This window comes from Schistocerca serialis, chromosome 9 (genome assembly GCF_023864345.2).
Source record: "Schistocerca serialis cubense isolate TAMUIC-IGC-003099 chromosome 9, iqSchSeri2.2, whole genome shotgun sequence".
In the NCBI taxonomy this organism is placed as follows: domain Eukaryota; kingdom Metazoa; phylum Arthropoda; class Insecta; order Orthoptera; family Acrididae; genus Schistocerca; species Schistocerca serialis.
The window spans coordinates 416,564,034-416,585,904 of NC_064646.1; the positions used below are offsets into that span (position 1 = coordinate 416,564,034).

The 21,871-nt window shown below is 45.6% G+C and overlaps 1 protein-coding gene across 1 annotated transcript in view; it reads right to left on the bottom strand.

Annotated features, from left to right (window-relative positions):
- LOC126418722 (L-dopachrome tautomerase yellow-f2-like) overlaps positions 1-21,871 on the bottom strand; it is a 99,130-nt gene that overhangs the window by 13,340 nt on the left and 63,919 nt on the right. The window contains exons 3-4 of the mRNA XM_050085626.1: positions 18,152-18,404; positions 9,436-9,795 (exon numbers count right to left, since the gene is read on the bottom strand). Of these exons, the coding sequence (XP_049941583.1) occupies positions 9,436-9,795; positions 18,152-18,404 (613 nt within the window). The remainder of the gene's footprint in view (positions 1-9,435; positions 9,796-18,151; positions 18,405-21,871) is intronic.

Here is a 21,871-nt window from a genome sequence, read left to right on the forward strand (position 1 = left end):
CTTGATGAACTTTTGGATAGTATGCCACGACGAATGCAGGCATGCATCGATACAATAGGACGTACTACTGAGTATTAGAGGTACCGGAGTGTACAGCAGTCTGGACCACCACCTCTTAAGGTCTCGCTATATGGTGGTACTACATGCAATGTGTGGGTCTCATGAGCAATAAAAATGGCGGAAATGGTGTTTATGTTGATCTCGATCCCAATTTTCTGTACAGGTTCCGTAACTATCGGAACCGAGGTGATGCAAAACTTTTTTTGTTGTGTGTAGTATGAATCTCGGAACGACGAGCAACAGTCAACAATTATTTGAGCGAAGTTTTAGTAAACTCTCTCCTTCGTAGTGGAGTACATTTCCTGAGCATTATGACTGCTTGGCATATGCGTTTCGTACAATTAGTTTTATGTAGACTTCAAATCACCCTGTAATCGTATTTCCAGATATTTAATAGAGGTGATTGCTTCCGGTTACTGTTTGTCAACAGTGTAATCATACAATAACGGGTCTTTTCCATTTTTTATGCGCAATACGTTACATTTGTTTATGTCGAGGGTCAAGCGGCAACCCCTGCCCTAAGCATCGATATTCTACAGGTCTCTCTTGAACTGTATCGTTCGCCACGGTTCCTGTTTTTCACTTGGTTTTCTCGTGTTTGGAGTTTCCGCGCTTTCCTAGAGGGCAACCCCTGCCAAAAGCGTCGATCCTCTGCAGGTCTCCCTTGAACCGTGTTGTTTGCCATTGTTCCAGTTTTTCCCTTGGTTTACTCGCGTTTGGAGTTTCCGCGCTTTCCTAGAGGGCAAACCCGGCCCCAAGCGTCGATCCTCTGCAGGTCTCCCTTGAACCGTGTCGTTTGCCACTGTTCCTGTTTTTCCCTTGGCTTACTCGTGTTTGGAGTTTCCGCACTTTCCTAGAGGGCAACCCCTCCCCCAAGCATCGATCCTCTGCAGGTCACCCTTGAACCGTGTCGTTTGCCACTGTTCCTATTTTTCCCTGGGCTTACTTGTGTTTGGAGTTTCCGCACTTTCCTAGAGGGTAACCTCTGCCCCAAGCGTCAATCCTCTGCAGGTCTCCCTTGAACCGTGTCGTTTGCAACTGTTCCTGTTTTTCCCTTGGTTTACTCGTGTTTGGAGTTTCCGCACTTTCCTAGAGGGCAACCCCTGCCACAAGCGTCGATCCTCTGCAGGTCTCCCTTGACCCATGTCATTCGCCACTGTTCCCGTTTTTCCCTTGGTTTACTCGTGTTTGGAGTTTCCGCACTTTCCTAGAGGGCAACCCTGCCCTAAGCGTCGATCCTCTGCAGGTCTTCCTTGAACCATGTCGTTTGCAACTGTTCCTGTTTTTCCCTTGGTTTACTCGTGTTTGGAGTTTCTGGACTTTCCTAGAGGGCAACCCCTGCCCCAATCGTCGTCCTCTGCAGGTCTCCCTTGAACCGTGTCGTTTGCCACTGTTCCTATTTTTCCCTTGGCTTACTCGTGTTTGGAGTTTCCACGCTTTCCTAGAGGGCAGCCCCGGCCTCAAGCGTCGATCCTCTGCAGGTCTCCCTTGAACTGTGTCGTTTGGCACTGTTCCTGTTTTTCCCTTGGTTTACTCGTGTTTGGAGTTTCCGCACTTTCCTAGAGGGCAACCCCTCCCCCAAGCATCGATCCTCTGCAGGTCTTCCTCGAACCGTGTCGTTTGCAACTGTTCCTGTTTTTCCCTTGGTTTACTCGTGTTTGGAGTTTCCGCACTTTCCTAGAGGGCAACCCCTCCCCCAACCATCGATCCTCTGCAGGTCGTCCTCGAACCGTGTCGTTTGCAACTGTTCCTGTTTTTCCCTTGGTTTACTCGTGTTTGGAGTTTCCACACTTTCCTAGAGGGCAACCCGTCCCCCAAGCATCGATCCTCTGCAGGTCTCCCTTGAACCGTGTCGTTTGCCACTGTTCCTATTGTTCCCTTGTCTTACTTGTGTTTGGAGTTTCTGCACTTTCCTAGACGGCAACCCCTGCCCCAAGCGTCGATCCTCTGCAGGTCTCCCTTGAACCGTGTCGTTTGCAACTGTTCCTTTTTCCCTTGGTTTACTCGTGTTTGGAGTTTCCGCACTTTCCTAGAGGGCAACCTCTGCCCCAAGCGTCAATCCTCTGCAGGTCTCCCTTGAACCGTGTCGTTTGCAACTGTTCCTTTTTTTCCCTTGGTTTACTCGTGTTTGGAGTTTCCGCACTTTCCTAGAGGGCAACCCCTGCCACAAGCGTCGATCCTCTGCAGGTCTCCCTTGACACGTGTCATTTGCCACTATTCCCGTTTTTCCCCTGGTTTACTCGTGTTTGGAGTTTCCGCACTTTCCTAGAGGGCAACCCTGCCCTAAGCGTCGCCCCTCTGCAGGGCTTCCTTGAACCGTGTCGTTTGCAACTGTTCCTGTTTTTCCCATGGTTTACTCGTGTTTGGAGTTTCTGGACTTTCCTAGAGGGCAACCCCTGCCCCAAGCGTCGACCTCTGCAGGTCTCCCTTGAACCGTGTCGTTTGCCACTGTTCCTATTTTTCCCTTGGCTTACTCGTGTTTGGAGTTTCCGCGCTTTCCTAGAGGGCAGCCCCGGCCTCAAGCGTCGATCCTCTGCAGGTCTCCCTTGAACTGTGTCGTTTGGCGCTGTTCCTGTTTTTCCCTTGGTTTACTCGTGTTTGGAGTTTCCGCACTTTCCTAGAGGGCAACCCGTCCCCCAAGCATCGATCCTCTGCAGGTCTCCCTTAAACCGTGTCGTTTGCCACTGTTAATATTGTTCCCTTGTCTTACTTGTGTTTGGAGTTTCCGCACTTTCCTAGAGGGCAACCCCTGCCCCAAGCGTCGATCCTCTGCAGGAGGAGAACCGTGTCGTTTGCAACTGTTCCTGTTTTTCCCTTGGCTTACTTGTGTTTGGAGTTTCCGCACTTTCCTAGAGGGCAACCCCTGCCACAAGCGTCGATCCTCTGCAGGTCTCCCTTGACCCGTGTCATTTGCCACTATTCCCGTTTTTCCCCTGGTTTACTCGTGTTTGGAGTTTCCGCACTTTCCTAGAGGGCAACCCTGCCCTAAGCGTCGCCCCTCTGCAGGGCTTCCTTGAACCGTGTCGTTTGCAACTGTTCCTGTTTTTCCCATGGTTTACTCGTGTTTGGAGTTTCTGGACTTTCCTAGAGGGCAACCCTGCCCTAAGCGTCGCCCCTCTGCAGGGCTTCCTTGAACCGTGTCGTTTGCAACTGTTCCTGTTTTTCCCATGGTTTACTCGTGTTTGGAGTTTCTGGACTTTCCTAGAGGGCAACCCCTGCCCCAAGCGTCGACCTCTGCTGGTCTCCCTTGAACCGTGTCGTTTGCCACTGTTCCTATTTTTCCCTTGGCTTACTCGTGTTTGGAGTTTCCGCGCTTTCCTAGAGGGCAGCCCCGGCCTCAAGCGTCGATCCTCTGCAGGTCTCCCTTGAACTGTGTCGTTTGGCACTGTTCCTGTTTTTCCCTTGGTTTACTCGTGTTTGGAGTTTCCGCACTTTCCTAGAGGGCAACCCGTCCCCCAAGCATCGATCCTCTGCAGGTCTCCCTTGAACCGTGTCATTTGCCACTGTTCCCATTGTTCCCTTGTCTTACTTGTGTTTGGAGTTTCCGCACTTTCCTAGAGGGCAACCCCTGCCCCAAGCGTCGATCCTCTGCAGGTCTCCCTTGAACCGTGTCGTTTGCAACTGTTCCTGTTTTTCCCTTGGCTTACTTGTGTTTGGAGTTTCCGCACTTTCCTAGAGGGCAACCTCTGCCCCAAGCGTCAATCCTCTGCAGGTCTCCCTTGAACCGTGTCATTTGCAACTGTTCCTTTTTTCCCTTGGTTTACTCGTGTTTGGAGTTTCCTCACTTTCCTAGAGGGCAACCCCTGCCACAAGCGTCGATCCTCTGCAGGTCTTCCTTGAACCGTGTCGTTTGCAACTGTTCCTGTTTTTCCCTTGGTTTACTCGTGTTTGGAGTTTCTGGACTTTCCTAGAGGGCAACCCCTGCCCCAAGCGTCGACCTCTGCAGGTCTCCCTTGAACCGTGTCGTTTGCCACTGTTCCTATTTTTGCCTTGGCTTACTCGTGTTTGGAGTTTCCCCTCTTTTCTAGAGGGCAACCCCTGCCCCAAGCATCGATCCTCTGCAGGTCTCCCTTGAACCATGTCGTTTGCCACTGTTCCTGTTTTTCCCTTGGCTTACTCGTGTTTGGAGTTTCCGCACTTTCCTAGAGGGCAACCCCTCCCCTAAGCATCGATCCTCTGCAGGTCTCCTTTGAACCGTGTCGTTTGCCACTGTTCCTGTTCTCCCCTTGGCTTACTCGTGTTTGGAGTTTCCGCACTTTCCTAGAGCGCAACCCCTGCCACAAGCATCGATCCTCTGCAGGTCTTCCTCGAACCGTGTCGTTTGCAACTGTTCCTGTTTTTCCCTTGGTTTACTCGTGTTTGGAGTTTCCGCACTTTCCTAGAGGGCAACCCCTGCCCCAAGCGTCGAACATCTGCAGGTCTCCTTTGAACCGTGTCGTTTGCCACTGTTCCTGTTTTTCCCTTGGTTTACACTTGTTTGGAGTTTCCGCACTTTCCTAGAGGGCAACCCCTGCCCCAAGCGTCGTCCTCTGCAGGTCTCCCTTGAACCGTGTCGTTTGCCACTGTTCCTGTTTTTCCCTTGGCTTACTCGTGTTTGGAGGGAGGAGGCGTAGTGTGCCGTGCTGAGGGCGGACGAGGCAGTTGAGACGAGTGTTTCGCCCTGGACGACTTTTCTGCAGCGCGTTTTTTTCTTTTTTTTTCGTTCATGGACTGGGGAAGCTATGAAGTCCGCCTGCGGCTGCCAATAACCTTCAGAAGGTGGTGTCGTCACTGAAAGTAAGATTTTTCATCTAGTTAGTGCAACGGTCGTCGTCTGGCGGGGCCAATCTTCCGGTGTTGTGGGAGCTATTATTAACTGTGTGGCAACGTTTCTCTGCTTTGAGTTTGTGATCGTAAATTGCCTTACGTGTGTGTTACTGTCCCCTTGCATGATCGTACATTTGAACGTCATGCTGAATTAAAGGCGCGCGTTGTAAAGAAACAAAAAAAAGAAATTTTTTTTTAGCTGTGGACCTTCTGCAAACCGTTGTTTTCCAATCGACGGCGTAGCTCACTGTTTGGATAAGCACGTTGTAAAATGTTAAGTAACCTTGTACTGTTGATTGTTTGGGTTCATAATATTTTGTACACTTTTATAGGGTAATGTTTATATCGTCAAACATTTACAATTTTTTATTGTTTTTGCCCTTTTGCTGTTCCCATTTTACAACCAAAGATTACTTGCAGTGCAAATGTCCTGATCGTCTGACTCATTATCGCCCAGGCCAAGCCGCTAAGGATAGAAACCAGAAATTTGGAGAGGGTGTTGATATCATACTGTAGGTGTTGTTTAACAAAGGATTTTTTGAAATTTCACCCTTTAGGGGTGAATTAGGAGATGAAAGGCTTTTTGAAAATATGGCGCTATTAAGGTAATTTTGAAACTAGATCGACGAAAATTGGTATTTGGTCTCTGAAGAAAGATGTATTTCGGCGTTTTTGGAAATTTAACCCTCTGTGGGTGTGAAATGGTGAGCGAAAGTCTTTTGTGAAAATAGATCGTTATTAAAGGACAATTGAAATATTGTTAAAGATACAACAATGAAAATTGATATTTAAATTCTCTGTTCAATTCGCCGGGAAAATTTTAAAATTCACATTTCAATTCTCGGTTGCAAATAAAAAAAAATGTTTAAGCGTTTTTGGAAATTCAAGCCTTAAGGGGGTGAAATAGGGGATGAAAATATTTACCAAAATGTGACATTACGAAAGCATTTTGTAGCTAAACCCAAGAACACTTGTATTTGGAGTCTCAGTAATACATTAAAAAATTCAACCCGTATGGCAGTGTCAGGCGATGAAAGTTTTTATGGAAGTATTCCGTTATGGAAGCATTTTTGAAGCTAAATCTATGAAATCTTGGCTCCTCTGTTAGAAATAAAAAAGTTTGTTTCACTGTTTTTATAAAATAAACCCACAGGAGGGTGCAGCAGGGTCTCACTGATTCACTGACACATCAGTACCCAGCGAAAACTGCTATGAATATAAACTTAAAATTTGAAGAGGGTGTATGTAACTACTTGAAAGTAATGTGGATATTTAAGAAATTCTCTGTAATGATTTCAGAAAAAAATGGAATATTTCATAAATGAAGTGTCAATAAAATCGTTTCTCCACGGTATAGAGCTATATTTCCCGTAAAAAGTTCAATTTACGCGATATTTAACGGTTAAGAAACAATTCTGAAATAACTTTTTTTAAACCGTGAAATGTTTTGTGAAATAATTTGTCTACGAGTAATCAATGAAACGGATTAGAGAAACGCTTGACGTGTCATAGAATAATGGTCGAAATTTTGGGGTGTGAAATAAGCAATGCAACACTTTTTTCCTCAGCTAATTTTGGTTGAAAAACCCGAAATTTGTCGTGGGATATCGTGGAATATTCCCTCTTCAGCCCGTAAGGTTTCATAATGTTGCAATAGGTGGCGGCGCTACAGGTAGCCTACAAAATGGCGTCTGTGACAGAGGTGCTTTCCAAGCAGAGGTCTGTCAATGAGTTTCTTTTGGCAGAAAACGAGAACATCGCCGATATACCTAGGCACCTGAAGAATGTGTATGGAGACCTGGCAGTGAACAAAGCCACGGTGAGTCGTTGGACGAGACCCCTGTCTTCATCGCAGCGAGATAACCCATCTGATCTCCCTCGTGCCGGCCGGCTGACACAGCTGTGACTCCTGCAACGTTGGAACGTGCGGACACTCTCATTCGAGTTGATCCACGGATCACAATCAAACACCACTCGCTGCACAATTGGACGTCTCTGTTGGTAGGGCTGACACATTTGTCCTCTAGTTAGGGCACTCAAAGATCGGTGCCCTCTCCGTCCCTCAACAGAATGCGATAGAGAGCTAAACTGCTTGCACGTTACAACCCTAATTGTGAGAATTTTTTGGTGACCATTATCATCGGCGATGAAACATGAGTTCATCATTTCGAACCGAAAACAAAACGGCAATCCATAGGGTGCCGCCACACTACCTCTCACCCGAAAAAGAATTCAAAACCACACCGTCTGGCGGTAAAGCCATGCCGGCGAGCTTTTGGAATTCTGAAGGGGTTGTTCTATTTGATGCGCTCCCTCATGGTAAAACGATAAACTTTGAAGTCTGTTGAAGTGAAAGTGAAGAAACGATTTCAGCGTGTTCGTCGCCAGAAAAGTTCAAACGAACTGCTCCTTCTCCATGACAGCGCAACCCCTCGCACAAATATAGGCCCTCGAGAGGAGCTCACGAAACTTCATTCGACTCGTCTTCCTTATCCGTCCTACAGCCCAGATCTCACACCTTTCTGTTTGGGCCAATGCACTCTGCAGGAAGAAGTACATGGATGATGGGAAGGTTATTGATGAAGCAAGACGTTGGCTTCGATGTCGATTATTAGAGTGGTACCGTGTGGCATAGGAGCCCTCCGCGGAAGGTGAAAAATACGGTTTGCAACCAAAGGAGTGGGGAGATAATGTGGTGCATTGGAATCCTCAACAAAAGGAACCGCTTGCATTACTTACTGAACGCCCATCTTATGTACAGCAAATAAGGTGCCACTAGCTGCCAGCGGTGGCTCGAGCGGTTCTAGTCGCTTCAGTCCAGAACCGTGCGACTGATACGGTCGCACGTTAGAATCCTGCCTTAGGCGTGGATGTGTGTGATGTACTTAGGTTAGTTAGCTTTGAGTAGTTTAAAGTTCTAGGGGACTGATGACCTCAGATGTTAAGTCCCATAGTGCTCAGAGCCATATAAACCATTTTTTGAGGTGCCACTTGAAAATTTAAACTTCAGTGTTTGACTTAGAATCACAAATAGTATTAGGGGATCTTTGTCGGTGTTGCATCATCCAAATGTTTCTGTAACCTAGCCATTAAAATTGCTACACCAAGAAGAAATGCAGATAATAAACGGGTATTCATCGGACAAATATATTATACTAGAACTGACATGTGATTACGTTTTCACGCGATTTGGGTGCATAGATCCTGATAAATCAGTACCCAGAACAACCACCTCTGGCCGTAATAACGGCCTTGATACGCCTGGCCATTGAGTCAAACAGAGCTTGGATGGCGTGTACAGGTACAGGTGCACATGCAGCTTCAACACGATACCGCAGTCATCAAGAGTAGTGACTGGCGTATTGTGACGAGCCAGTTGCTCGCCCACCATCGATCAGACGTTTTCAATTGGTGAGAGATCTGGAGAATGTGCTGGCCAGGGCAGCAGTAGAACATTTTCTGTATCAAGATAGGCCCGTAGAGGTCGTGCATTATCCTGCTGAAATGTAGGGTTTCGCAGCGATCGAATGAAGGGTAGGACCACGGGTCGTAGCACATCTGAAATGTAACGTCCACTGTTCAAACTGCCGTCAACGCAAACAAGAGGTGACCGTGACATGTAACCAATGGCACCCCATACCATCACGCCAGGTGATACGCCAGTATGGCGATGAAGAATACAAGCTTCCAATGTGCGTTCACCGAGATGTCGCCAAACACGGATGCGACCATCATGATTCTGTAAACAGAACCTGGATTCATCCGAAAAAATGACGTTTTGCCATTCATGCATCCAGGTTCGTCGTTGAGTACACCATCGCAGTTGGTGCTGCCTGTCATGCAGCGCCAAGGGTAACCGCAGCCGTGGTCTCCGAGCTGATAGTCCATGCTGCTGCAAACGTCGTCGAACTGTTCGTGCAGATGGTTAAGGTCCTGCAAACGTCCCCAGCATTTGACTCACGGATCGAGACGTGGCTGCACGATCCGTTACAGCCATGCGGATAAGATGCCTGTCATCTCGACTGCTAGTGATACGAGGCCGTTGGGATCCAGCACGGCATTCCGTATTCGCCTCCTGAACCCACCGATTCCATATTCTGCTAACAGTCATTGGATCTCGACCAACGCGAGCAACAACGTCGCGATACGATAAACCGCAATCGCGATACGCTACAATCCGACCTTTATCAACGTCGGAAACGTGATGGTACACGTTTCTCCTCCTTACACGAGGCATCACAACAACGTTTCACCAGGCAATGCCGGTCAACTGCTGTTTGTGTATGAGAAATCGGTTGGAAGCTTTCCTCATGTCAGCACCTTGTAGGTGTCGTCACCGGCGCCAACCTTGTGTGAATGCTCTGAAAAGCTAATCATTTGCGTATCACAGCATCTTCTTCCTGTCGTTAAAGTTTCGCGTCTGTAGCACGTCATCTTCGTGGTGTAGCAATTTTAATGGCCAGTAGTGTATGTTATTTCTTGCTTTCAGACAATTCGTTTCTCAAATCGTTTCGCCATTTTTAATGTCTCTCGAAACACGTAATGGACTGTGGGGCAGAGTGAACCAACCTGTTGCGCAGGAGTCTGGTGGAGACGGCATACTCGGTGGTGGCGGACAGCGCGTGGAAGTAGAGGGTGCGGAAGCCGCCGTCCGCGGGGTCGGGCGCCGACAGCGCCGCCGAGAAGACGCCGTCCGTCCACTGGAAGTCCAGCCCGGCGATGCGGTAGTCGCCGTGCTGCGGCTCGAAGAAGAAGAAGTGGTGCTGCACGCGGAACGACGACATGCGCGCCATGTCGAACACCACCATGGCGTAGGATCCCAGGTCCGGCAGGTAGGCGAACGCCTCGGCGCACCTGTCCGCCGTCACGTCCAGCGCGATGTGCGCGAAGAACGAGTTCGGCCGGTAGTCCGCCTCCTTCAGGTAGTAGCTGCGGGCACACGGCCGCGCGTCAGCACGTAAGGCAGTGCAGATCCACAGTATCTGCAATATCTAAATCGATAAATGTAGGGTAATTTACTTGCGATTGTACAGACTACCACTGTCAGGGACACCAAAAGACTTATAAAATCAAGTTTGTTTGTGTGGCCATCCTCCGCAGCAAGCATATAAATACTGGGACATAAAAGTTTTCTGGGTTTGGTACCGCGTCGTAATGTAAAAAACTACTGATGCTATAGAAAAACCAACGTTTCGGCCACGACTGCAGCGGCCTTCTTCTGGGTCTAATGGTGCGTTCTAGCTATGCAGTGTCCTTTATATTTTGTTGTTAATGTTCACTGCGCATGGAATTACATCATAATTTTAAAAAGGTAGATAGTTTCATTGGTCACTTAAGGAAGAAGGAGAGGGAACTTTATTTTTCCAGGTGGTTATTTTAATAGGTTATTACTAAAATAAAGTTCCCTCTCCTTCTTCCTTAAGTGACCAATGCAACTATTTACCTTTTTAAAATTATGATGTAATTCAATGCGCAGTGAACATTAGCAACAAAATATAAAGGACACTGCACAGCTGGAACGCACAATTAGACCCAGAAGAAGGCCGCTTCAATCGTGGCCGAAAACGTTGGTTTTTCTATAGCAGCAGTAGTTTTTTACATTATGACGCGGTACCAAACCTAGAAAACTTTTATGTCGAATGACTCTGGCCGCGGAAGCCTACGCAATTATATAAATACTTGTTTTGCAGGCCTTGCGGTTCTAGGCGTTGCAGTCTCGAACCGAGCGACCGCTACGGTCGCAGGTTCGAATCCTGCCTCGGGCATGAATGTGTATGATGTCCTTAGGTTAGTTAGGTTTAATTGGTTCTACGTTCTAGGCGACTGATGACCTCAGAAATTAAGTCGCATAGTGCTCAGAGCCATTTTGAACTTGTTTTGCAAATCAAATTGCCTTTTCCTGCTGCGGGGGGACTAAAAAATAACGAGAGTAGTTTTACAGAAAATCGTGTGTTCGACGGAATATTTTCAGATTTAAACACCTTCAAAATACTGTCCATCATCAGTAGGAAAGTAAAAAATGTAGTAATGAGAGCAGGTTTATTGACGCGTTTCGCCTTTTTGAGGCATCTTCATAACTTCTGCAAGAAAAAACTAACTGTTGTCCTACATTTTGGTAGTGGAACTTTGAGAGAGACGACGATTATAACCTGGTGCGAAGGCATGCAGCTATGCTCTTTCACGGTTCTACTATGAATATGGCTCTGCGTTGCAACTATAGGACAACGTTTTTTAAAAATTCTTTTACTTTTGCATTCTAGGTCCACACCAAAAGCTTCGGCTACTTATGATTAAATGTGTTACCCGCAGTTCCTAGTAAGTCCCTTCACTCTGGTGCTTTTATAGAACTTTTTTAAAAAGTTTTTAATGCCTTCTCATGCCAGATAAGACCATACTCGTAATCTGTTTTTCTGTATTTTTCACATATAGCTATTGTGAGGATGTCTCAAAAAGGCGAAACGCGTCAATAAAGCTTCTTCTGCCATTGCAACCTTGACCGTTTTTTCCTACTGAAAATATATCACGGTTATAGCACTAAGGGAGCAGAGTGGGAGGATTTATATAGTGTCCATCAGACACTTGTCCCAGCTCCTTTACATTGGTGGACCTGTGTTTAGCCCGCTCTGAGGTTGTGCTGTTTAGTGCCTTCAGCGATTTTTTCCCACTTCTTTTATGTCTCGAGAAAACTTTCTCTTTCGGTTTCCTTTTCATTCTCGGGAATAAAAATAAGTGAAAGTGGGGTAAGGTACGGTGTGCAGAGTGGGTGAGGATCCTTTGTCATTTGGTTTTTGACCAAAAACTGCCTGACACTTAATGTCGTGTGTGCAGGGGCGTTATCGTGGAGAAAGAGTTCCAAATCGAAAAATGTGCTGTCTTGAGAGAGCGGACTAATATTTTTATGAGTATGTAGCCTTTCTTGGCGAATCTGGATGATAAAATCTTCTCAGGTTGAGAGTCGAGTCAATGCGTCGTTCTCCAGCAACGTTTCAGCAAGTTTCTTACTTGCCATCATCAGGCGAAGTGTCAGGTTCACGTTTTGTCGGGATCTTTATAGCCGCTGGCGCATAGATTTCTCTGCATCCTCGGTGCCGGTCGGGCCAATCAGGCGCGAGCGGAATCGGCGCGGCGGTGCGCTGTGAGGGGCGGGAAGGGGGGGGGGGGGCGGAACCTGCGGCGCCGAGTCTTGGCGTCTCGTATCGGTGCTGCCTGTTTCTTCGATCCGCTGCCACCGACCTGCCTCCAATGATGCACTCTCGTCTTATTCTCGCTAATATTGTGTTCCGCACGGTGCTGAGTTGGAAGCCGCTATCCTGGTTGACCAGGTTATCACTGACCCGTATCTCCACTGCCTCTTGATTTAAACGTGTGTTCTTCACTGAGTCTGTGCTCCGCTACAGCGGATTTTTCCTTTTGTCCGAGGGGAACGCTTCTCACATGTTCAGAGATGCGTTGTGTGATGTAACGCTGCGTCTCCGGTCTATTGGTTTCCACATTCACAAAAAATGGTGTAGACACCCGGTGTTGTTAGACCCAAGTTGTCCTTCATTGAGCTCAGCATATCCCTGATATTTGTTACAGGACGGAAGATGGTTCTTACCTTGTCCTTCTCCAGTATCCTGGCAATATTTGCCGTGGGCGGCCTTGTCTACGGGAGGTACGCCAGACCTTTGTTGGTCTCTTTTAACTGAAGGTCCCCTTTCTTCTTGTTGCTCATGTTAAGAGCGCGTCTAATCTGCGTTTCGGTGTAGCCATTCTTCCGGATGGTTTTCTTCAGGTGCTGAATATCACTTGATAAACTGTCCTTGTCGCATATGTTGTGAGCTCTGCGGACAAGGGTAGTGAGCACGGATTTCCGTTGTGCTGGGTCATGGCAACTGTTGGCGTTGAGGTACAGGTCTGTGTTCTTTCGGTAGATGGAGTGTCCCAGTGTGATGGCCGTTCTCTTCTTTATTAGGATATCAAGGAAGGGTAGGAACCTATTTTCTTATAATTCCATTGTGAACTTGATGTTCTCGTGTATGCTGTTCAAATGGTTGAGAAATTCAATTAGATTGTTCTCGACATGCAGCCAGACTGCGAAAGTATCGTCCACGTATCGATAAAAGACGTTGCTTTTAAGGTGTGCTGTTTCCCAGGCGATATCGTGGAAGTATTCCACGTACAGGTTGGCGATGTATGGTGGCAGTGGGGATCCCACAGCCAACTACCTGTTGATAAACCCCACGCCTGGAATTTAAGGAAGAACAATAGGAAGATGTTCATTGTCACACTGTGCACGGTTTGTTTTGTCGATACATGAGCTCCAATTCAAGAGGACTGTTGATTATGAGTGATTCATCTGAAGATATGGAAGATAACACACCGGAATATCAGCGACCTTGATGGTTATGGTGGCAAATGGCTGATTATGAAATGATTACAGGCCGGCCGGTGTGACCGATCGGTTCTAGGCGCTTCAGTCTGGAACCGAGCGACCGCCACGGCTCAGTTTCGAATCCTGCCTCGGTCATGGATGTGTGTGATGTCCTTAGGTTAGTTAGGTTTAAGTAGTTCTACGTTCTAGAGGACTGATGACCTCAGATGTTAAGTCCCATAGTGCTCAGAGAAATTTGAACCATTTGAAATGATTACAGCATGCACCAGAGTCTTCTTTTACCCGATTTGTAAGCGGACTTTGAACCATGATGTGCTGTTTGACGAAGTTGATGCAGTAAGGAAGTCTGGCCATCCAATGACATACTTTTGTAACATCCAGATACAAATATAATACATTCAGTGCACAAAAGAATCAAATCCAAAATTTTACTTTTCTACTCATGATAGCCTGTAACGATACTTACATTCACCCATACGAATTATGTGAATACCAGAATGAAATTTTGACTCTACAGCAAAGTGACTGTGCCCTGGTATGAAACTTCCTGCCAAATTAAAACTGTGTTTACGTTTAATAAGCATCTGGACGCTGTGGATCCCCCCAAATACAAAATGTTAACTGAAATATAAAATTTTAAAACTGTGTAACGGACCGAGGCTCGTAGGTCCCGAGTTTGAGTATCGGTCCGACACACAGTTTTAATCTGCCAGGAAGTTTAATTTGTAAATATATTATGTAAAAGATATTTTATCATGTAAATTCTTTAAATAGTGTAATGTAAATACTTTAAACAGTGTAAACTTTTTCTTGTAATTAATTATTCAACAAAAACTTTATGTCCCTTTCTCTCAAACTCTCCTATTCTGCCTTGATTCTCTTGGTCACCGAACGCCCCACAAGTGAGGCACTTCAAGGATTTTATTAAAGTACTGTACGTGTAAGGTGGACAACGTCAATAAAATGTATTTAATGAAATACGGAATATACATATGACCTACCACATAGGATACTTGATAAAATCTGCTATCTAGTTTGTTGGAGGATAGATTGCTTGAACACAGATAAACCATTTTCCTTTATCACCAAAATCCTCTAACATTACAATGACACATTATCAAACGTTAAGTTTTATTTTACTCTGCGTAATTAATATACATTCACGCTTGTTTATTTTGAAGGAAATTTGTTGTTTCCTTTGCAGGAAAAAGAATTACGAAGATTGTGTCTATTCACTTCGTTCCTGCCTGATATAAGCTTCTACTGAATCTATAAAATTTTTCATGTCTCCACACGGACCTATGAGTCCTCCGGCATTTGTGCTGCGGATTTCTTGGATCCCAGAAACACGTATGCTATCTATATTCTTTTATCAGCAATGATACCCATGTCAACAACAACAAAAGTAATTTCTCTACTGAAAGTGCCGAAGCGGAAAGGACGTGAACTTCCTTTGATGGTTCGTTAAAAGAGAGAGAAGCAACGGAACACGAACGAACACAAGCGAATGCGGACCGAACACGACCTTCGTTTACACCAGAGCGAATACTCGTTCGCTGTTAGCCTGTGTTCGCTTTGGTGAAACAATCCAACTTGAAACTATACATAGCGGTAATACACAAACCAGTTTATGTAATGGAACCGAGTGGTGCAAGAGAGAGGTAGTAAACTGGATAAATACGAAAGTATTGCGAGTAGGCGGATGATTCAGGAAAATTTGGACTTCAATTTACTGTTTTAATTCATCCATTGCTGTACAGGGTGACACAGAAAAACGGGAACTTTTTAAACATCAAATGAGCATAGAAAAAAACTCAACAAAAAATGTTATGGCAGTAAATGAACCGCTACAACTTGCTTTTTAAGAGATGGTAACCGAACTTGTCACTGTTTCAAAATTACGTTCTATATACGGCGTCGTCCTGCACGTATGATCCAACCTGCTCTTGAGGTTCTTCATTGGGTGCTGCAACATATCAGTTGGGATCACCACGAATGTCGTCCTTAGTTCATCAAGTGTTCTTGGCCGTGTCGTGTAGACCAGACTCTAGAGGTAGCCGCACAAGAAAAAAAATCACAAACGGAAAAATTCGGAGATCCTGGAGGCCAGGGAACGTCGTAGAATTTTGAGATGACAGCTGCCACTGTACTGTGTCGCACCAGCCTGTTGAAACCAGGTGTCTTGAAGTTGTGGAACACTGTTAAATGCAGTTGGGACAAAAGAGTGCAGCGTCTCAACATACCGATTCGAAGCGATAGTCACTGTGATCCGCTCTTCATTTTCGAAAAAGTGAGGTTCGATTACCTATGTGACGAAACTGCACGCAATACGAACACCTTGCTGACGTGTAAGGGTGTTCTAGAACTACATTAGGTTGCTGTCTGCCTAATAGCGGTAGTTCCGCTTATCCATGTAACCCATGAGATGAAGACTGCCCTCATCTGACATCCACAACTTGTCAATAAATCCATTGTCTTCGTTTATGTTTGTCATAATTTGCTGACATATTTCTGATAGGAACTGGTAATCGTTCTCCTTCAGTTTTTGCATGTTCTTCAGCTTGTTGGGATGAAATTTTGAAATTTAAAACATAATAGAGAACTCGACGAACTCTCTCTAGATTACTACAAAGTGAACCCCGTGGGCTTTGTAAATGCATATTCCTTCGATGTCCTGTGGTGTAAGAGTACTCCTCGGCCATTCTGTCGGTTTCGTTCTTACAGCAGATCTAGCCTGTTAAAAAATTTGTATTTATGTTCTCATACAGTGCTTTCAGGGAACCCGACTATGGCACCCTAATTTGAGAAAACGTCGGAATTTCCTCCGCCAACTTTCCAAACTATCATTGTTCCTGTGAAACATTATTATGGCAAAATAACGCTGTTGACCGTTGCAACGATGCGTGATTACCAAATGATGAGACTGTTTAGAACTCAAGGTCCTCATTCCTCACTGCTGCCAATTGTATATGGTTGCCACTAAGCATTTCGAAAGTTCTATTTCTTCTGTGTCACCCTGTGGTACTCTCTTACAAGTGGACAAATGTAATGAACTAGGACGTACAGAAATATAAAACGTAGGGGACACAAGTATTTCTTGAGGAAGAGTGTACTTAGCTTAAGAGCGTTATTTAATTGAACATTGGCCGAAGCGAGATAAAATAAGGCAAAGGGATAGATAACATTCCATCAGAATTTCTAAAATCATTAGGGGGTGGCAACAAAACGACCATTCACGTTGGTACGTAGAATGTATGAGACCGGCGACGTACCATCCGACTTTCGGCAAAACATAATCCATACAGTTCCGAAGACTGCAAAAGCTGACAAGTTCAAGAATTATCACACAAACAGCTTAACAGCTCATGCATCCAAGTTACTGACAATATACTGAAGAATGGAAAAGAAAACTTAAGATATGTTAGATGACGATCTGTCTGGATTTAGAAAAGGGAAAGGTACCAGAGAGGCAATTCTGACATTGTGGTTGATAACAGAAACAAGACTGACGAAAATTCAAGATACGTTCGTAGGATTTGTTGACTCGAAAAAAGCGTTCGACGATGTAAAATGGTGCACGATGTTCGAAATTCTGAGAAAAATAGGGGTAAGTTTTGGGGAAAGACAAGTAATGTACAGTATGTACAAGAACCAAGAGGGAACAATAAGAGTGGAAGACCAAATACGAAGCGCTCGGATTAAAAAAGGTGTAAGAAATTGCTATCCTCGGTGAAAGTAAGGAGGAACTACAGGATCTGTTGAATGGGATGAATATGGACTGAGATTAAAACGAAGAAAGATGAAAGTAATGAGAATTAGCAGACATGAGAACAGCGAGAAACATGACATCATAATTGGGAATCACAAAGCGGGCGGAGTTAAGAAATTCTGCTACCTAGGCACCAAAATTACCAATGACGGGCGGAGCAAGGAGGCTCAAATGGCTCCGTGCACTATGGGACTTAACATCTGAGGTCATCAGTCCCCTAGAACTTAGAACTACTTAAACCTAACTAACCTAAGGATATCACACACATCCATGCCCGAGGCAACATTCGAACCTGCGACCGTAGCGGTCGCGTTGTTCCAGACTGAAGCGCCTAGAACCTCTCGGCCACACCGGCCGGCCGGGGCGAGGAGGATATCAAAAGCAGACTAGCACTGGAAAAGGTCATTCTCGGCCAAGAGAAGTCTACTAGTACCAAACATACGCCTTAATTTGAGGAAGAAATTTCTGAGAATGTACATTTGCAGCACAGCACACACGGACTGTGGAATATGTGAACAGAACAGCAGAGAACCGAAGCTTTTGAGACATGGTGCTACAGACTAGTTTTGGAAATTCGGTGGACTGATTAGAAAGGAATGTGGAGGTACTCTGCAGAATCGGAGAGGAAAGGAATATGTGGAAAACACTGAAAAGAAGAAAGGAGAGGATGATAGGACCTGTGTCAAGACGTCAGCGAAGAACTTCCATGTAATTAGAGGGAGGTGTTTTTTTGAGGGGGGGGGGGGGGGAAGAGACCAGACAGCGGGGCCATCGTTCTCATCGGATTAGGGAAGGTAGAGGAAGGAAGTTGGCCGTGCCCTTTCAAAGGAACCATCTCGGCATTTGCCTGGAGCGATTTAGGGAAATCACGGAAAACCTAAATCAGGATGGCCGGACGCGGGATTGAACAGTCGTCCTCCCGAATGCGAGTCCAGTGTGCTAGCCACTTCGGTCGGTGAGAGGGAGGTGTAGAGGGTAAAAACTGTAGAGGAAGGCAGAGACTGGAATACATCCAGTAAACGATTGAGGATGTAGGTTGCAACAGCTGCTCTCAGATGAAAGGGTTGGCACAGAAGAGGAATTCATGGCGGACTGCATCAAATCAGAAGACCAATGAGGAAAAAAACGAAGAAAGACTGTACTTGAAGATGGGCCGGTCGTTGAGCAGGTTGAAAACGAGGATCTGCGGTGCGGTGATGGTGACGACAGTGCCGTTGCCAGGGTCGGCGAGCCCGGTGTCGACGACCCAGAGGCGGTCGCAGGGATCCACCCAGACGCGGTAGGTGGAGGTGATGCGCGGTGCGCTGCCCCTGCTGGTGGGCCCCCTGCCCAGACGGTTCGTCTCCCAGTTGGGGTAGGGCCGCAGGGCAGGCGACCGCCGCGCCGTACTATTCCCTGTGGACAAACCAGGCCACGCTGCATCTTAGCACGTTGCCTCTTTCCTTAAACACAAGTACACTACTGGCTATTAAAATTGCGACACCAAGAAGAAATGCAGATGATAAACGGGTATTCAAGAACTGACATGTGATTACATTTTCACGCAATTTCGGTGCATAGATCCTGAGAAATCATTACCCAGAAGAAGCACCTCTAGCCGCAATAACGGCCTTTATACGCCTGGGCATTGAGCCAAACAGAACTTGGATGGCGTGTACAGGTACAGCTGCCCATGGAGCTTCAACACGATCCCACAGTTCATCAAGAGTATTGACTGACGTATTGTGACGAGCCGGTTGCTCGGCCACCATTGACCAGACGTTTTCAGTTGGTGAATGATCTGGAGAATGTGCTGGCCAGGGCAGCTGTCGAACATTTTCTATATCCAGAAAGGACCTGCAACACGCGGTCGTGCATTATCCTGCTGAAATGTAGGGATTCGCAGGGATCGAATGAAGGGTAGAGCCACGGGTCTTAACACATCTGAAATGTAGCGTCCACTGTTCAAAGTGCCGTCAATGCGAACAAGAGGTGACCGAGACGTGTAACCAATGGCACACCATACCATCATGCCGGGTGGTACGCCAGTATGGCGATGACGAATACACGCTTCCAATGTGCGTTCGAGCGATGTCGCCAAACACGGATGCGATCATCATGATGCTGTAAACAGAACCTGGATTTATCCGAAAAAATGACGTTTTGCCATTCATGCATCCAGTTTCGTCGTTGAGTACACCATCGCAGTTGCTCCTGTCTGTGATGCAGCGTCAAGGGTAACCGCAGCCATGGTCTCCGAGCTGATAGTCCATGCTGCTGCAAACGTCGTCGAACTGTGCGTGCAGATGGTTGTTGTCTTGCAAACGTCCCCATCTGTTGACTCAGGGATCGAGACGTAGCTGCACTATCCGTTACAGCCATGCGGATAAGAGTCCTGTCATCTCGACTGCTAGTGATACGAGGCGGTGTGCAATACTCACAGAGCCCAGCAGTCAGCGTTGGAAAACGCCACAACGAGGCAAACCTTAAAGCAATGCAGGAGTTTCCAGGTTACAGGCCAGCCATAGAAAGTTCGAAATCTTAATCTTGTATGAAGTATGGGATGCGTGTTCACTTAACATCGGTTGTTCACTGGGTGGGATAGTAAATTGATCCCACCAATGACAAAGATGTACAACGGAAAATTCAGCACCCTCGCGGAAAGAGTGGGGAATCATGGTAACAACACAGCCGCAGAGGGTAGCCATGGGGGCAAACATAATCAGTGAGTGATCAATGACATAAGAAATCAGAGATCCATCAGTCATCCTGGAGTGAATCAGTCAATGAGCCAGCAATACAGGGAGTTAATGAGCCAGCAATACAGAGAGAGAGGAATCGGACAGGAGAAGAGAGACAATGTGTTTGCCTTGTGGAAGCACTCCAAACCGTAGTCGATTGAGTCTTCAGACATTAAGCCAGATCACTGCATTCATTCTGATGTCTATCGTCACTTTCCACTTCATACTAAATAAACACTCTTTGCTGCCTGATGCTCGAATCTTTAAGCATCTGTCTGCACTTCGTCGTCTTATCTCAGCATCCAAATATCTGTACTACACTGATACCGCTTCTGTGAAATAATCTCTGCAGACAACAGACTCCATCGCTGGGTCGATAATATTGCATTGGCTGCCAGGCTATACTATAAAGAATTTAGGTCAGCAATCAGCCAGCACAGATAAAGGAGTTTGAGTCACAGAACACGGAAGATGAAAACTGCCGGCTGTCAACCAGCAGTGAAACAAATGAGGTGGGGTGACTGACACATTCTATCGATCTCGTATTTGTCACACATTGTTTCACGGATAATTAACTTAGTCGAGTGGTGAGGTGAGATGGTCCATTTTCTTCTTACTTTTCCAATTACTGAGTGGTGTTCATGCCCAGTAAGCAGACCGCGAGAACAATATTTGTATTGTCGATATAGTAATAAATATAAATGTTTCCATATATTAATCTTTCAGTCAATTTAACACACAACATTTTTGGTAGCCAGATCATTCCCTCTGTCATTTAGAATTCCAATACAGATTTGAGATAATTCAGACAGTGAATTTTGTTATCAACCAACAATGATTTAAAATTTTCGACATATCATTTTTTCTTCTTGTGCATATATGTTTATCGTGCTTGCGTTAATTGCTATGATGGAAGATATTCCAACATTTCGGGCACTGCTTTTTCCTGTGCAACAAAAACGACATGTTATGTTTTTTATTATATATAAATGAAAGGCACAATATCGTGTATGTTCTACAGATCAATTTATGTAGTTAACTAGTTTATGGTTTGCAGTGCCATCACCACACTTTAATTATCATAGTCAAAGAAGTTAGAATATTTCTAAACAGGACTGTAAAAATATGCTGCTCATGTAAAATGGAGCAGAAATACACATTAAATTTTGTTCTTGACAGTGCAGTGGTAACTTAATTAAAAAGGTAAGAAGTTGAAAAGTAAATAAAGGGAGTAAACATTAACACTAAACTAGAAAAACAGTGCTTACATAACGGTCTCTATATATAAGAGGTATAGCCGGTCCCAATCCCGGTTGAGAAAGGAGTGGGATGAGTCGCACCTCGTAAGAAACATTGGTTCACTTGGCTCGGGTGATAGTACCTTGAGAGGGCCCCTTGCCAAAGTAACGGTGAAAACCTCAACGGCAGTGAAGACGGAGATGAACATCATCAGTACGGCGGAACTGGCGGAAGAGGCAGCCGTGCTTTTAGGGTTAATATAAAAGCTAACGATAGCAAACCCAGACGCGTCTGAGCCCATAATGGGCGGCTTTCTGGTCAGTGTCTGTTCCCCATGTTAGGGGCGACTGCATTAATTGCTCCACGAACTAACAATCTCTGGTTCTAATAAGCCAGTGGAAACATTGGCCAAACAATTATAAGCTATCATAATTCGTGACACGAACAAAGAGGAAGTCGGAGTTCTCTGACAGACTTCCACCAAAAACTATCTTATCTAGGCACATTTAATATCAACGCTATAATTCAACCGTAAAAATTACACATCCTAGTACAGGAGTTAGATCTACAAAAAATTCAGATTTTAGGCCTTTAAGAAACATGATGCACAGATGAAGCCACAGTACATTATGGAAATTACTGCATATTTAAGTGTAAAACAGAAAAACGTATCGCTAAAGGTGCTCCGCTTCTGGGAATGACTTTTGTAATACAGTATAATGTAACAGACTCCATTCGAGATATGTGCCCCATAAGAAGTCGCCTTACGACAATGCGCATGCAGAGCGCTAACACGAAATATACCTTAATTAATGTTCATACACCCACCAACATTGCTAACAAAAAGAATTCACAGGCTGTGGAGAAATTCTGGACCGACCTTGAGAAAGTAATGACTAAATT